General features: G+C 43.0%; 1 protein-coding gene and 1 pseudogene across 1 annotated transcript in view; one reads left to right on the top strand and one right to left on the bottom strand.

Moving 5' to 3' along the window:
* Kdm7a (lysine demethylase 7A) overlaps nt 1-5,856 on the bottom strand; it is an 80,727-nt gene extending 74,871 nt beyond the window's left edge. Inside the window, exon 1 of the mRNA XM_076832677.2 lies at nt 5,639-5,856. Within this exon, the coding sequence (XP_076688792.1) occupies nt 5,639-5,832 (194 nt within the window). The 5' untranslated portion in view covers nt 5,833-5,856. The remainder of the gene's footprint in view (nt 1-5,638) is intronic.
* Nucleotides 5,857-9,731: 3,875 nt separating this feature from the next.
* Nucleotides 9,732-10,126, top strand: LOC143402636 (large ribosomal subunit protein eL22 pseudogene; annotated as a pseudogene).
* The last annotated feature ends 6,011 nt before the right edge of the window (nt 10,127-16,137 follow it).

Below are 16,137 nucleotides of genomic sequence, written 5' to 3'. Positions count from 1 at the left end.
CACAGCACTCTGCGCTCATTTGCCATATGCATTTGTTTACCTCTCCTGCACCCCAATAGAATATGTAACCAGAGAGCAAGGACTTTGTTCTGCTCATTGCTATATTCCTAGCACCAAGAGAAGAGCCTGGTATACAACAAACTAGACCAAAGTCAACATCATACTTAAATGATAAAACATAAGAACAAAAACCAAAATTACAAAATACTAGACATCAGCTACCAAATTGGCAAATTTTTAATTTTTACAACTGTTTAGTGAGCTGGGCTCAGTGGTAGAGTACTTGCCTAGCAAGTATGAGGCACTGGGTTCAATTTTCAGCACCCCATATAAATATATAAAATAAATAAATAAAAATAAATATAATAAATAAAGGTCCATATAAATAAATAAAATATAAATATAAATAAATAAAATAAAGGTCCCTCAACAACTTTTTAGTGATTAAAGTATACTTCAAACATTAAAATAAAAGGTTTCTTTTTAAATCCTCGGTGCACAGAAAACTCATATTTTCAGATCCATACACAGGTAACCAGTACCCAAGAGGAAGACACAAAACATTCCCTGTGCCCAAGAAATTCCCTCTCAGCCAATAACACCCAGAAAACATAAACACTCTCTGGCTTCTATCCTTCAATTATACCTGTACTTGAATTTCACAAAAATGGAATCAAACAGTATACTCCTTTGTGCCTGGCTTCTTCTGTTCCATTTTACATCTCTGACATTCACCCACAATGGTGCATACATCAATAGAGTATTCTTTTTTATTGCTGAGTAGCATTCCACTCTATGAATATATTACAATTTATCCAAACTACTGTCGGTGATATTTATGTTGTTCCAGTTCAGGGACTGCTATAAGTAGTTGGTAGGCTTTTTTTTTTTTTTAGTTATTGATGAACTTTTTTTTTTTTTTTTAAGTGGTGCTGAGGATCAAACACAGTGCCTCACACATGCTAGGCAAGTGCTCTACCACTGAGCATACCCCAGCCGTATGAATAATTTTGGATATTTCTTTTGGTGAGAATATTCACTTATCCACAGAGCAGCAAAGTTTCTATTTGTTTTGGGGGTAAAAATGAATAACACCTTAGATTGGTAAGGATGCAAGGAACCAGAAGGTGGGTGCTGCTGATGAGAACATAAATTGGAATAACCTTTTTAGAGGACAATCTGGTAGTAGACACAGAAAATCTATAAACATCCGTACCTTCTGACCAAAAATTCTAGCTCAAGGAAAACTCTTATTGAGAACTTACACATGCCAGGTCTTCTTCTAAGTGTTTCATGTGTATTAACTATCTGGTTTACACTACAGAATAGAGATACCCACAATAATTTCTTAAAAATATGTCAATCATACCATTAATAAATACAAGAAAGTAGTAAAGCAATTGTTAAAAAGGGAATGATTTTCAAGCATATAGTACTTTCATGGAATTAAATACTATGCTATCACTAAAAAGTTTTTCAAAGAAGATTAAAGATATAGGGAAAGTACACATTAATGGAAAATTTAGTTAACAACAGAATGCATAAAACAAATACCAATTTTTTTTAAAAAAGGATATACATGCCAGGCACAGTGCAATATGCCTATAATTCTAGCTACTCAAGAAGATGAAGCAATAGAATTGCAAGTTCAATTCTAAAATAAAAAATAAAAAGGGTTGGGGATGTAAAGTGTCCCTGAATTCAATCTGGGGTGTGGTGAGGAAGAATATACCTAGAGACATACCTCAAATATTAAAAATAGAGGTGATCTCTGGAAGACATGGCCCTTTGTATTACTTTTCAATTTTCCCAAATTACTTTTAGAAATAAAAAGAATATGAGATTTTAAAAATCAATAAACAAACTTTTTTAGTTTGGGGCTGAGTTTGGGGTTCAGCAGTAGAGTGCTTGTCTCGCACCAGGTTCAATCCTCAGCACCACATAAAAATAATAAAGTCATGTCCATCTACAACTAAAAACATTTTTTAAAAAAATGTTTGATTTTAATGGGAACACAGCAGACACTCTAAGACAATTTACTTAGGGCAATGATACAGTTTTTTATGGGATGATGTCAAAGTGCTATAGAAAGTCATGGAGCCTAAAGATTAGAGAGTGAGGCATTATCAGGAAGAACCTCCATTGTTCTACTTCCACCCAGGACTTGGAAAGGAAGAATTTCATCTCTAGGTTGGAAGGAACTTTCCCAGGAAAATTATGCTAATTCCTCAGCTAGGGTAGCAATTATACACCACACCATACCTGGTGAGTGTTCTTTCTTCCATTCTCTTGCAAAAAGGCCTGGGTGGATGAAGGGATGGGAACTCCTGAACACCAAGGATGCACACCCAGACCTGGAAGAAGCTGTTCCACTCCCCCTGCAGCCTTGCTGAAAAACATCAAGGAAGGACCTTTCTTCCATCAGAAGAAATTAAGACAACTTTTCAGATTTCTGAGTATCAGAAACTCCAAGCAGGATGAATGAAAATTTATACTGATTCACTGACTCCTCAAATTTAAAAAGTTCTTTTACTTAAAGAAATAAAACTATCAAAATAAAGGCAATTCTCTGTATCCAACTTCTTACTCCCCTGCTTTCTCCTCTGCTGATGCCACTTCTGTAAACTATAAGACATCTGAGCATGGGTACTGAAGATATACCTTAGTCTTTTAGATGCCAATTCTCTTATATTTGCTTAATAATTATTATATAAGAAAGAGTCTGGGGCTGGGGTTGTGGCTCAACGGAGAGTGCTCGCATAGTGTGTGTGAGGCCCTTGGTTCAATCCTTAGCACCACATAAAAATAAACAAATAAAACAAAGGTATTGTGTCCAATTATAACTAAAAAATAAATATCTTTTAAAAAACAAGAAAGTCTGATGTGTTAAAATATATGTGTGTATGTATATGTATGTATATATATATGTATATATATACATATATATGTATGTGTGTGTATATATATGTATATGTGTGTGTGTGTGTATATATATATATATATATATATATATATATATATATATAAAATTCCGTGGTACACTAAACAGTGGAGTAAATACTTAGCCCAAGACCAGGCACAGTGGCACACACCTGTAACCCCAGCTGAGAAAGGAGGATCACAAGTTCAAAGACAGCCTCAGCAAAGGTGAAGCACTAAGCAACTCAGTGAGACCCTGACTCTAAATAAAATACAAAATAGGTCTGGGGCTGGGGCTGGGGCTCAGGCTCAGTGGTAGAGTGCCCTGAGTTCAATCCCCAATACCAAAAAAAAAAAAAAACTATTGAGCCCAAGAAAATTACATAGATCCTAAATTACCAATAATTTAATTCATTACTTTAAAAAAAAAAAAAAGATACTCCTTTGAAAGGCAGGAAATATCAGTAAATTTTCTAACTTTTGAATCTGAATAACATTAAAGTTTCAATTATTGGTGGTCACAAAGACCTTGGACTCAAAAAGTACTATTTTAGGGTCACTTTCACAAACATGAAGTCACACACATGTGACAAAGCAGAGGACACCTGTTTTGGCCTCTCTGTGTCTCATTCACATATGTCCTCTTTATTTCCTGTTCAATTTCTCCTGTTTACAAATGTGTACTTATTCATGTAACAAAAAGTTCTCCAGAAAATACCTGAAGCTTGTTGGGTATAGTACTAGGTTATCTAAATTAAGATTTAAAAAGCTCTAGTCTAAAATTTACTACCCAATCAAATCTCTATATTGCATAGTGGAGCAAGTTTCTTATGCAGCTTAAAGAGCCTCAATTTCAAAAAACAGTTCATTGAAAACAAACATTTACATAATCACTATGGATTCTAATTCTTATTCTATACAGAACTAACATGCTTGGATTATTCTCTATTCTGGTTGCTTAGAACATTTTACAAACAAAAGATGTAGAGTTAGAATTGGAAAGATTTTATATCTTCAAATTTCATTTTTATATATAATCAAAATATAGAAAAACATCAGTTTAAACTTAAAAAAAATTTATGGATAGTTTACTCTTAATCACAAGTGCCAAAACTGCAATAATATTCCTCCACCATTTATCAGACTCTTAAGAGATTGCCTTATACAAAATGAGGATGCTGCCCTTCTTCTAAAGTGACAATGTGTTGTCTTGTTTTCTGTCGCCAGAATCCTCTAACCTGGTTAAGTAAAACTAAGTGTACTTCAAAATTAAGTAAACTATACCTAGAACTCAACGCCGAAAAGAACCTTGTAATTTAAATGGTTTTCTCTCGCCGGACCAGTAGAGGGAGACTGAGACATCTGGCCTGGTCGTGCACTGTTTCTGTAAAATTGGGGAGGGGGGAGCGGAGGCTGTATTTAAATGTCCTGCTGTCAATCAAAGGACACTTCCTACAATCACAGTCACCATAACAGCTACTACTCGCGAGCGTGCTCTCGCCGAGATACACCACCCAACGGTGCCTAGGAAACCGGCTTCACCTAAAGGTGACCGCTGGCTGTGCCACAACACCCAAATAAGGACTTTGGGAGCCCAACCTCAACTAGTTTCTTTGTTTAAATGCCTACGAATCCTCCCACGCCGGAGTCAAGAGGCTGTGGCGCCGCCCTTTATTAGCCTCACACTTTGATTACAAAACACACGAGTCGGCGGCCTGGCTGAGGAGGCGGCCCGAGCTCTCACAAACGTCAAACCCGAGGCTCGGCGCAATCAGAGGGCAACGTCCGCCACCGTCGCCGCAGCCGCCCCAAAGTTGGACGCCCCGGCGCCCCGGCCGCCGCCGCGGGCCGTCCTGATGTCGCCGGCCTGCGGGCGACTGCAACCGCACTCTTTGTAAAGTTTGAGCCGCCGCGCGAGGACTAGGCGGGGGGTCGGGAGGAGCTGTCCCCTCGCCCCGCCGCCCACTCCCTCCGCCCACCCCCGGCGGCAGGGGGTGTGTTGCCGGGTGGGCCGTCCCGGAGCCGACCTGCCGCCGCGCCGGGCCACCGCCGCCCGCACCTCGCAGGTCACCGAGAGTGCCTCAACTGTTGCTCTGTTTACTCGCCCAGCCCCGCCGCGCCGCTCCGTCGCCCCCGTCCCGCCGCCCGACGGCCGAGGAAGTTTGATAAAGATGGAAAGGGGGCGCGACGCGATGCGACCCGCGGCGGGGACACGCGCGGCCAGAGCGAGCGCTGCCGCCCGGAAGCAAGGCAGGCGCGGCGGCCGGCCGGGCAGGCGGCGGGGCGGCCGGCGAGTCGGGCCGGAGCCCGGGGCGCAGCGGGGCGGGGCGGGGCGGCGGCGGCCCGGGCGGCGGCAGGCGAGGGGCTGCGGGCCCTACCGGCGCCCGCCGCCGTCCCCGCCGCGCCGCCCGGAGCGTCCCCTCGGCCAGGGTTCCCCCTGCCAACTTCTCCGCCGGCCCCCTTTGTTCCTGTTTGTTGTGGCGACTCTTCGCCCGGGCCGGGCGAGCCCACCGGCTCCCCTCGGCAGCTTGCCCGGCGCCCGGCGAGCCCGGGGCCCCGCGCACCCCTCCACCCGGCCTGAGGGCTCCGCGCCGGGGCCGTAGGGTGCGGGGCAAGGCGCGGCGGCCCGGCCGGAGGGAGGCGCGGCCGGCCAGCCGCAGCGGCAGCGGCAGCTGGTCGGTGGCCGGCGGCGGCGACGGGGCTGAGGGGGTTTATTTACCTGCCGTGGAACCAGTCCTTGCAGATATCGCACTCGATCATGAAGCGGTTCACGTCGTACGGCTGCCGGCACACACAGTATACGGGCGGGGGCGGCGGGGGCGCCGAGGCCCGACCCGGGGCCCCCACCGACACGGCTGCCGCGGCGGCTCCAGCTGCTGCTCCCGCGGCCACCGCCGCCGCCGCTCCGGCCATCTTTAAAAAACACACACACGCTCGCTCGCTGCTCCGCTCGCCGACTGGAGCGAGCGCAGCCGCCAGCCAGCGCCGCCTCCTGCAGCAGCAGGAGCAGCAGCCGCGGCGGCGGCGGCGGCGGCGGCGGCGGCCTCGGCGCCTCAGTGCGCGCGCGCGCGAGGCCGCGGCGGCGGGGGTGTGGGCGGCGCGCGCGACGCGCGAGGCCGGGCCCGGCTGCTTCCGGCGCTCGGCGCGGGGCCGTGCGTCTCGCGCACGTCGTCGCCTCGCGGCGCGCGCCCCCCGCTCGCTCCGCGGCGGCCTGAAGGAACTCTCCGCAGAAGGGCGCCCGGGGCCGGAGAGGCGGAGGCGGCGTCAGGACACGCGCAGCGGCATCGGGCGCGCGGCTGCGGACGAAGGAGGACGGCGGGCGCGTGCGAGGCGCCGGCTTGGTTATATCTGAGTGGAAGCCGAGGTCGGGGGAAGTTCCTGCCGAGTGAAGAGGGCAGATGTTGCGTCTGTGTTCTGAGACGCGGAAGCTAGGAAGTTTCAGACCGCTAGTGTCGCCTCGCCACCAGGGCAGTCTGAGATCAATTAGCGGCCGCCCACGGGTGACGGGAAGATGCCGCCCCGCGTCCTGTGGGGGGGCCCAGCCGAGGTGACTCGCCGGGCGGCTGTGTCCTTCCGAGGTGAAGGGACGCGCGGTGCAGTCCAAACTTCTGGAAGTGTCGTCCCCGAATTCCCGGCGAGCAGCTAGAAAATAGGAGTGTTGATGGGGCTGCTGTTGGGTAGAGGGTTGTCCCCAAGAGGAATTCATGAATGTCTGTCACCGAAGGAACCAGCCCTGGCAAGGGGCCGTTGGCGAAAGGAATGGAGGAGAACCTGCGTGTTTATAAGTAACCTGTCTGAACTTTAAATGCTCCCAATTCCCCAGTTGGGAAGCTCGATATAAAATTCGAAATGACTTCCCTGCGAAGAGAAATAGTACAAAAAGTGGCTCTTAACAGTGCTCAGTGCATCATGGGCCATCTATTAATATTTTTGAAGGATGCAATTGAGAGCCAAATGTAAGATGATAAAATGAAGGACTAAAGCAGTTCAAGGGTGGGGATAGGGAAGAACAGAGGTGCTCTGGTTTAGACCGAGGGGAGTGAAGGGAACGGGGAAGGAAGGAGAGTGGAATGTATCGGACATTATATGATTACACGATAGCTGAAATTCCACATCATGTACAACTAGAAGAATGAGGAGTTAAACTCCATTTACGTATGATGTCAAAATGTATTCTACTGTCATTATAAATAGTTAGAACCAAAAAAATAAGCAGTTTACAGGGCTGGGGTTGTGGCTCAGCGGTAGAGCGCTTGCCTAGCATGTGCGTGCGAGGCGCTGGGTTCGATCTTCAGAACCACATAAAAATAAATAAAGGTGTTGTGTCCAACTACAGCTGTGTGTGTGTGTGTGTGTGTGTGTGTGTGTGTGTGTGTGTAGCAGTTAACAAATGTTGATTTTACAAAGATTGCCTTGGAAGTATAAATTATGAGAATTGAAAGGGATTTTTTTTTTAGAGAGAATTTTTTAATATTTATTTTTTAGTTTTCGGTGGACACAACCTCTTTATTTTTATGTGGTGCTGAGGATCGAACCCAGCGCCCCGCGCATGCCAGGCGAGCGCCACATCCCCAGCCCATGTTAAGAACTTTTGAACGGAATATTTGTGCAGAATTTCTGTAGGCCTATCACTAGGAAAAAACTAAGTAACTTTTATTAGGGAACTATGGAGGGTGGTCCATCTCACTCCTGCAGGCAGAGACTCACTAATCTATTCTCACCTCCTTTTCATAGTTGGGGTAAGCAAGTAACTTGCCTGAAGTCTCACAGATACAGTTGAAACTACAATTCTTTTTCTACTGCACCAATGTTTGTCACATATATCATTGCAGGAAAAGAAAAACACAGAAATTATAGTTGACCACAAACTGAATTAGTGTGAAACATTTCTACTGGAGGGAAAAAAAGAAAAGTACTATACTTTTGCATTTGGTCAGAGATACCATAGATAGGTGGAGTGGAAAGAGCCCTCCCTGCATTTAGAGCCTGCTTTATAAAGGATGTGCGACTTTGGGAAGTCACTCCATCCCTCTTGAACTAGATCCCTGAAGATATGTTAAAGAAAAATTACGGATAATAATTATATTTTTATAGTTGTTGATGGACCTTTATTTTATTTACCTTACATGTGGTGCTGAGAATCAAACCCAATGCTAGGCAAGTGCTCTACCACTAAGCCACAACCCTAGCCCACCTTCCCTAATTATTTCACTGAAGTTTTACAAAAAGCAAAAGAGAATTTTTTTATTTTTATTTTTTATTTTATTTTAAGACAGGGTCTCACAGAGTTGTTTAGCATCTTGCTAAATTGCTGAGGATGGCTTTGAATTCGCAATCCTCCTGCTGCCTTCTTCCGAGCTGGTGGGATTACAGGTGTGCTGTCTGCCCAGCAAGAGAATATATTTTTAATTTTATATTTTGTAGAGGGTGTGTGCAGTCAGGAGACCACACAGCATAATCAGTGAAGGGGAGACAGCCAGAGCTATGATAAAGTCTGAGGAGTGCATACATGAACGAAAATGCCTGGTGTGAGGTGTTCTCTGGAAGCTAACTGCCTATAAGAGGGCAGCATAGAGGGGCAGTGGTTTGTAGAGAGCAACTGAGCAGAGCAGGAGGCTGCTGCAGCAAGATATGGTCATGTAGCAAGGCTTGATCAAATAACTGAATATGTTAAGGAAAATAGCCAGATTTCTCATTGTTGAGGAAACGAATTACAAATATGGGAAGGTAAAACAAGAAAACCTTTCGATGGACTTGGGGTGGTGGTACCAATCTATTTGTAGAAATAGGTACTGGGTACATAAGTACATACATTCTCTTTCCCTTGTCAGGATCCAGGAGTGAATTCACAAAACAATTAGTACAACTAGCCCAGACCTCGGCTTCTAAGTACCATTCTCCACTTTTCCTCTTGGTAAAATAGTTGATTCCAGAACTAAAGAAGTGAAGATATGAGCCCGAAGCCTCTAGTCGTGCTAAGAACATGCTCAAAGAATAATGGGGGCACGTCAGAAGCAAACAGGCCAGCTTTTAAATGGCCAACTTGAGAACAAATGAGCTTAAAAACAATATATATATATAAAATACTATATGCATATAGTATTTTGACCCATTGAATAGTAAAAGCATACAAATATAAATAAATATATAAACTGGAAGTTTGATAAGGATTTGGACATATACATAGTTTTAAAATATCTCCCCACAGAATTCTTAATAATTATAGGGGGAACTACAGAAAATCTACAGTGTGGAAAACCAGACATCATCTTAATCAAGTAATCAAGTGCTTTCAAAATGGGAAAAACTGAAATCACATTCCATCTGATGGAAAAGTACTAGCAACCCTCCTCTGCATTTCTGCCCAGTCTACTTAATTGAGTCTCCAGTTTGGAAATGCAGCTAGTTTTAAAGGTATATGAAGAGAGAGTAGTAAAAAATATAAACACTGTAAGGCACACAGATCTGCCAAAAAGGTTAAAGAAAGTGTAAATACAAATATTTGACTTTGAGAACAAAGGGATAAAGGCTACAATTCTGGATAATGCAAAATATCCATAGTAACCAAACTCATGGGTTTGGATTCCACAACCTACTATCTCTTATGACAACTTATGCTTGGGTTTTAGTTTTCTCATTTTAATGGGGATGATAATATTTTCCTCACAGGTTGCCTGCATTAAATGAGAGAACAAATTGCTGAGCACAGTTCTTAGCACATCATAAGCCATATAGCTGCTAACTATAGTTATGAATAATCATTTTTACTTGTTTATTAAAGACCAAAGACCCTTTCTGCCTCTGATGCTACCATGGTGCCTATGAAAAACCTTGTGGCAAAGGGGGAAAAAAAAAAAAAGAAGAAGCATGTTATAAAGTTCACCTTTGAATGCACCCACCCTGCGCAGAAGATGGAGTCATGAACACTGCCAGTTTTGAGCAGCTTCTCCAAAACAGAATTGAATAGAAAAGCTGCGAATCTCTGTGGGGTGGTTGTGACCATCGAAAAGAGCAAGAGCAAGATCATTGTAACACCTGAGGTGGCTTTTTCCAAAAGGTATTTGAAATATCTCACCCCGCCCCCCCCCCAAAAAAAAATGAAGACTGGTCTACATGACTGGTTGCACAGTCACTAAATTCAGAGAGTTATGAATTACATTACTTCCAGATTAACCAGGATGAAGAAAAGGAGGGAGATGAGGATTAAAACTTTTTTTATTTGAAATATTTTGTAAGAGTTCTTGAATAAAACTTGGGAACCAAAAATAAAATAAAAAAGACTGTAGACAGCTTGGAAAATTAGGATAAAGAAAAAGAGAGGATGGGGACATAGCTCATTGGTGTAGTGTTTACCTTGCATGCACAAAGCCCTGGGCTCAATCCCTAGCACCACCAAAAGAGAGAGAGAGAGAGAGAGAGAGAGAGAGAGAGAGAGAGAGAGAGAGAGAGAGAACACGAGAACACACTAGGAGAGCATAAGAAAGAAAGTATCTTGCAGAAAGGCACCAGACCCATGCCAGTGTTGACTGAAAAATGACTATGGATTTCCTCCACCTTTCTCCTTTGTGTACCTGCAATAGATCTCTATTCACGTCAGATCTAAGCTATTTTATCTGTTTGATTTTAATACTCTACTTGTCCCTAAAACCTCATTTCTTCAACAAGGAATTTTTGTTTCAACCCAGAAATCCTTCTTCCTGTTACTACCAATACTTGTCTACCTCCATAGTGCCTGTTCTTTCTCTTCCATGGAAAACAAATTTTGGGGATACTACATTGAATCATTGGCATGCATTGTGGTTTGGATCTAAGTGTCCCTCAAAGGCCTATATTCCAAAGACATGGTCATCAGCTTGTGGTGCTACAGGGAGGTAATGGAACCTTGAAGAGGTGGGACCTAGTTGGGAGAGTTAAATCACTGAGGGTGTGCCCTTGAAGGGGATACTGGAACCATGGTCCCTTCCCCTCTCTCTGCTTCCTGACCTCCATGAGGTGAACAGGCTTCCTCAGCTATGATTTACTACCTTGCCACAGGCCCAAAAGCCAACAGGGCTTATTGCTATGGAACACTGAAAGTGTGAGCCAAAATAAACCTTGTAAGTTGATTGTCTCAGATTTTGGCACAGTAATAGAAAACTAATACAACATGCATTAAATGACAGTTATTTGTTTTTGTGTAGCACTTCATACTACTTGATCCTCATAATATATAGCCTATTCATCTTGTTTTGAGGAAAGAGGCTGCCTACAGTTGTACAGCAAAAAAAAAAAAAAAAAATAGGAAATTTTATTTTACTGAGCTGGAGGGAAGAGGATAATGTCTGGATTGAAAATATTGCCCAGGGGGAGTAGATCTTGAGGAGGAAGTATTTCATTGGTCCTGGGAAAAAGGAAAGCAGAATCGCAGTGGAGAAAGCAGGACCCCAAACTCAAAATTCAGCAGCTTCATTGATGGTCAACCTAGTTGTCTTTGCTTCTACCGAGAAGATAAAAATTTTACACTAATGCCGGCCATGGTGGTGCACACCTGTAATCCCAGCAGCTGGGAGACAGAGGCAGGAGGATCACGAGTTCAAAGCCAGCCTCAGAAAAAGTGAGGAACTAAGCAACTCCGTGAGACCCTGTCTCTAATAAAATGCAAAATAGATCTGGGGATGTGGCTCAGTGGTTGAGTACCCCTGACTTCAATCCCTAGTACCAAAAAAGAAAGAAAAAGAAAATTTACACTAATAGCTCTAACAGCTCAAGGTTAAGATATTATTAAAAGAAGACTATCAACATGTTCAATATATTCAATCTAAGTGAGAATATAAGAATAAAACAGTTATGAGAAAGAAATATAGGTGAAGACAAAGTAAATAAGTGACATTAGTAAGGAAGTGTATAAAATATGTAGCCTGGCATTATACATCTCAGTATGAGGTTCACAGCATCACAAAGAATTCTTACCAGAAATGTTTAACCTGAATGCAATTGATCCTTTAGACTTAACTTCCAGTTTACAGAAATTCATGAAAGAGGGCAAATAGTTGTATGAAACCACAAACAAGACAAATCCAAAATGTGAAATATTCCACAAAACTCTTAATTTATTTTCAAAAGTTATATGTGTATGCACATGCACGTGCACAGGAACTCATATATGATAAGCACATTAAAGTTGTTAACAACAACAACCAAAAAGACAGGAGAAGGGAGGAACAAAATAAGTCTTAAGAAACAAAATCAAACACAATCCATGATTCTGATTATTAAAAAAAAGTGTACGTTAAAAACAATTTGGAGGATACATGAAAATTTTTAATATAACTTGGAATTAGGAAGTATTAAGGAAATATTCACAGTAATGTGGTTTTATTTTTAGGACACATGTGCTGAGATTTTTAAAGGGGAAGCATGATGTCAACACTTGCTTTGAAAGATTCAGCCCAAAAAAGTAGGAGCAAGAGAAAGAGAGAGAGGTGAAGCAAGTATAACATTTGCTAAATCTAGGTCCTAATTAAGAAATTAGCATTAAACCAAAAGGGGTTTGAAATTTTAGTTTTGTTTTTTAATTGCACAAAAGCTGTGAAATACCACTGACTATGTTTCCTCATAGTATAGGAGTTCGGAATTGCTAGTTATCTTTTGCTTAAATATTAAAATGTAGTAATAATGTGTAATCATCCTTACTATTCAGGGCTGGTTTATGGGGGAATGCCTTATATTTTCACATGTCTGAGAAAGACTACCTTTAAAGACACTTTTAACAAATACACTAAAAAGACTCACTTTAGCATTTGGTAACAAAAATAAGTTGGGTTGATAAGATTTTATGGTGGTCTTTCATATAAGGCACTGTGCTAGATGCCACAGAGGAAATGAAAGAAATATAAAAATAGTTCCTACTATGAAGCACACAGAGAGCCACAGGGCAGAATTTTCAGAGAACTTAGAGAAAGGGACATTCAATCGAGCAAATACGGAATGTCACTATAGATTCGTATGGAAGGTATCAGGAAGATTCAAACCTAGGATAAGCTGGGCCCTGCCAAAAAAAGTTAAGGACAACTAAAAGGATCCTTTAATCTATATTTAGGAAAAGAACAAGAAAGGTATAGGCATGATGCCTGGTGCAGATAATGTAGTACTGGTGCGTGATAAGACAAAGCTGCTCAACTTCTATTTTGTTTTCATTTCAGTTATCAGTAGATGTCTTTGAGCTAAGAAGTACTCGCCATCCAAAAAGATGGACATGGAACTCAGTATTGACTTGACCCACTTACTGTAGCAAGATTGGGCAGACTGGAAATTTTCTCTATTTGAAGCTAGACTACGTTTCCTGAAGGCCAAAGGGAAGTATCAAAATCTGGACAAATCAGAGGTAGCTGATGCCAGAGAACCCGACCAAGGTGCTGACACAGGGGGAAGAATGAGTTTGTCACAAAAGTGAAAAAAAAGTAAATAAATAAGCTCATTGTCCAAAGGAATAGAAAAACTGGATGACAATGATGCAAAGAAGCACTGGCTCTGGGACCAGAGATAAGAGAGCAAAGATGGGAGAACAGAGCTGGCATTTGTGTGCCAGGAACTCTCCCAGCTGCACAGTACTTCACCTCTCACTTAATCCCTGCAGCAACCTGAATGCAAGTGCCATGCTGATCCCTGGGCTCTTCTAATGTAGAAAACAAAACATAACTATTTAAGGGCATGGCTAGGAAGCGCCAGGAGATCTGACCCCAGGTCTACATGACTTTATGGTGGGTCTTTCTTCTGTATGCTGAAGAGGACACAATAATGTGGAATCCAAGACACGATAAATTAGAGAATGTGAGGTGTCCATAGCATCAAGGAGGTCTGTGAGCAGAGGGGACAGCCTCCCCCCTGGGGCTGGAGCTTAGGGGGAGGATGATATTTTATGTCTGGTTTCTTTCACTTAGCATAATATTTTTAAGGTCCATGCATGTTATAGCATTAACATGGCAGTACTCCATTCCTTCTCATGACTAAATAATATTCCATGATATGAATTCACCCACATTCTGTTTATTTGGTCTTTTTTTTTTTTTTTTTTTTGGTACTGGGAATTGAACTCAGAGACACTTGACCACTGAGCCACATCCCTAGCCCTATTTTGTATTTTATTTAGAGATAGGGTCTCAATGAGTTGCTTAGCACCTTGACCATTGCTAAAGCTGGCTTTGAACTCATTATTCTCCTGTCTCAGCCTCCTAAGCCACTGGAATTATAGACTTGTGCCACTGCACCCGGCCCATCTGATCATTATTGATGGACATTTGGAGTACTTCCACTTTCTGGCTCCTGTGACCACTGCTATGAGGGAGGCCATTTTAAATTTTGCATTAAGAAATTCTTGCTTGGACTGGGGATGTGGCTCACCTGGCATGCGTGCGGCCCGGGTTCGATCCTCAGCACCACATACAAACAAAGATGTTGGGTCCGCCAAAAACTAAAAAATAAATATTAAAAAATTCTCTCTCTCTCTCTCAAAAAAAAAAAAAGAAAGAAAGAAAGAAAGAAAAGAAAGAAAGAAAGAAAAAGAAAAAAGAAAAAAAAAAGAAATTCTTGCTAGCAAAGAAACTTTAGAATACTGTCCCTAGCCAGGCACACTTATAATCCCAGCAACCTTGGAGGCTGAGACGGGAGGATCGCAAGTTCAAGGCCAGTCTGGCTAATTTAACAAGACATGGTCTCAAAATAAAAAATAAAAAAGTTTTCTGGGAATATAGCTCAATGCCACAGTTTTAATCCCCAGTATCAAGAAAAAAAAAATACAGAAAGAAAAAAGAGAGACAGAGACAATATAGCCTGTCTCATCTGCCCCCATCCCCTTACCTCTCTAACATCATTACAGATAATATTCTGCTTCGCCAGATGTGGTGGCACACACCTGCAATTCCAGTGACCCAGAAGGCCAAGGTAGGAGGTCTGCAAGTTCATGTTCAGCTGCAGAAACCTGATGAGCTCTTGTTTCAAAATAAAATTTTAAAAAGGTTAGGGGTATAAAGCTTAGAGGTGAAATGCTCCTGGTATTTATTTGGGTACAAATACCAGGTATCACAGGGGGAAAAAAAATCTGCTTTGCTTTCTCCACTCCAGGTACTCTGGCTTTCTTGCTAATCCTGGAACTTACTGGTACACTCCTGCCCCAGGACACTTGTACTAGCCATTCTGGCTTAGATACTCCCAGATATCCACTTGATAATCACTTTCCTATCTTTACTCATTTAATCACTCTCTCAGTGAGTACTTTCCTGCCCACCCAACCTTTAACTGTAATACATCATCCCCTGACCACAGGTGACCAAAGGGTCACTTCCTTTGACCTTTGTCCTAATGGAAGTTTCTTTAGAACATACCGCCTAGGATGTCGGCTTGTGCACTAGGATGCAGGTTCCATGAGGACCATTTTTTGTTTGATTTTACTTGTTCAAGTTCCCTGCTGCATCCCAGCACTGCTCACCTGGGATGTGGTAGCAACGAGTTCTCTTGATCTATGAGGCTAGTAACCAGGAAATAAAGACAGAAAGTTGTTATGGGTTTGATCTAGAATGTTCCCCCAAAGGCTCATGTGGCGAAGGCTTGGTCCTCAAAGCTGCAATGTTCAGAGGTGGAGGGGCTTTGGGGAAGTGATTGGATCACAAGGGTTCTGATGGGTGTGTCCATCACTGGATGGCATTATTGGGAAGTGAGGGAAACTCTAGAAGGTGGGACCTAGTTGAAGGAATAGGTCCTCAGGGGCATGCCCTTGGGGACTGTATCTTGTCCCTGGCCCCTTCCTCTCCCTCTCTCCCTCTCTCCTCTCCCTGGCTGCCATGAGCCCCCCTTCTCTGGGCACGTCCAGCCATGCCATTGTGTCACAGAGTCTGCGTCACCTAAGGTCCAAAAGAGCAAAGCTGGCCAACCATGAACTGAATTCTCTGAAAGTGTGAGCCAAAATAAATCTTTCCTCCTTTAAGTTTTTCATGTCAGATATTTTGGTCACAGAGATGAAAAGCTGACTAACACAAAAGCCAAGTTCACTGAGCCATACTGGCTCCAACTGATGCCTCTCTCCTTCATTGCCTTTCTCATTCAATTCAGTTTTAATTATAGAAATAATGCATGCGCACAGATAAATGAAAACAATCCAGGAAAGTGCAAAATGCAGAGGCAGCTTCATGTTCCCCTCTCCAAACTGCTCCCTCTGTCCCATTCCCCAGAACCTCTCATTGCCAG

The sequence above is a fragment of the Callospermophilus lateralis genome, chromosome 1 (genome assembly GCF_048772815.1).
Source record: "Callospermophilus lateralis isolate mCalLat2 chromosome 1, mCalLat2.hap1, whole genome shotgun sequence".
NCBI classification, from domain to species: domain Eukaryota; kingdom Metazoa; phylum Chordata; class Mammalia; order Rodentia; family Sciuridae; genus Callospermophilus; species Callospermophilus lateralis.
This window is presented reverse-complemented; position numbering and strand designations above follow the sequence as displayed.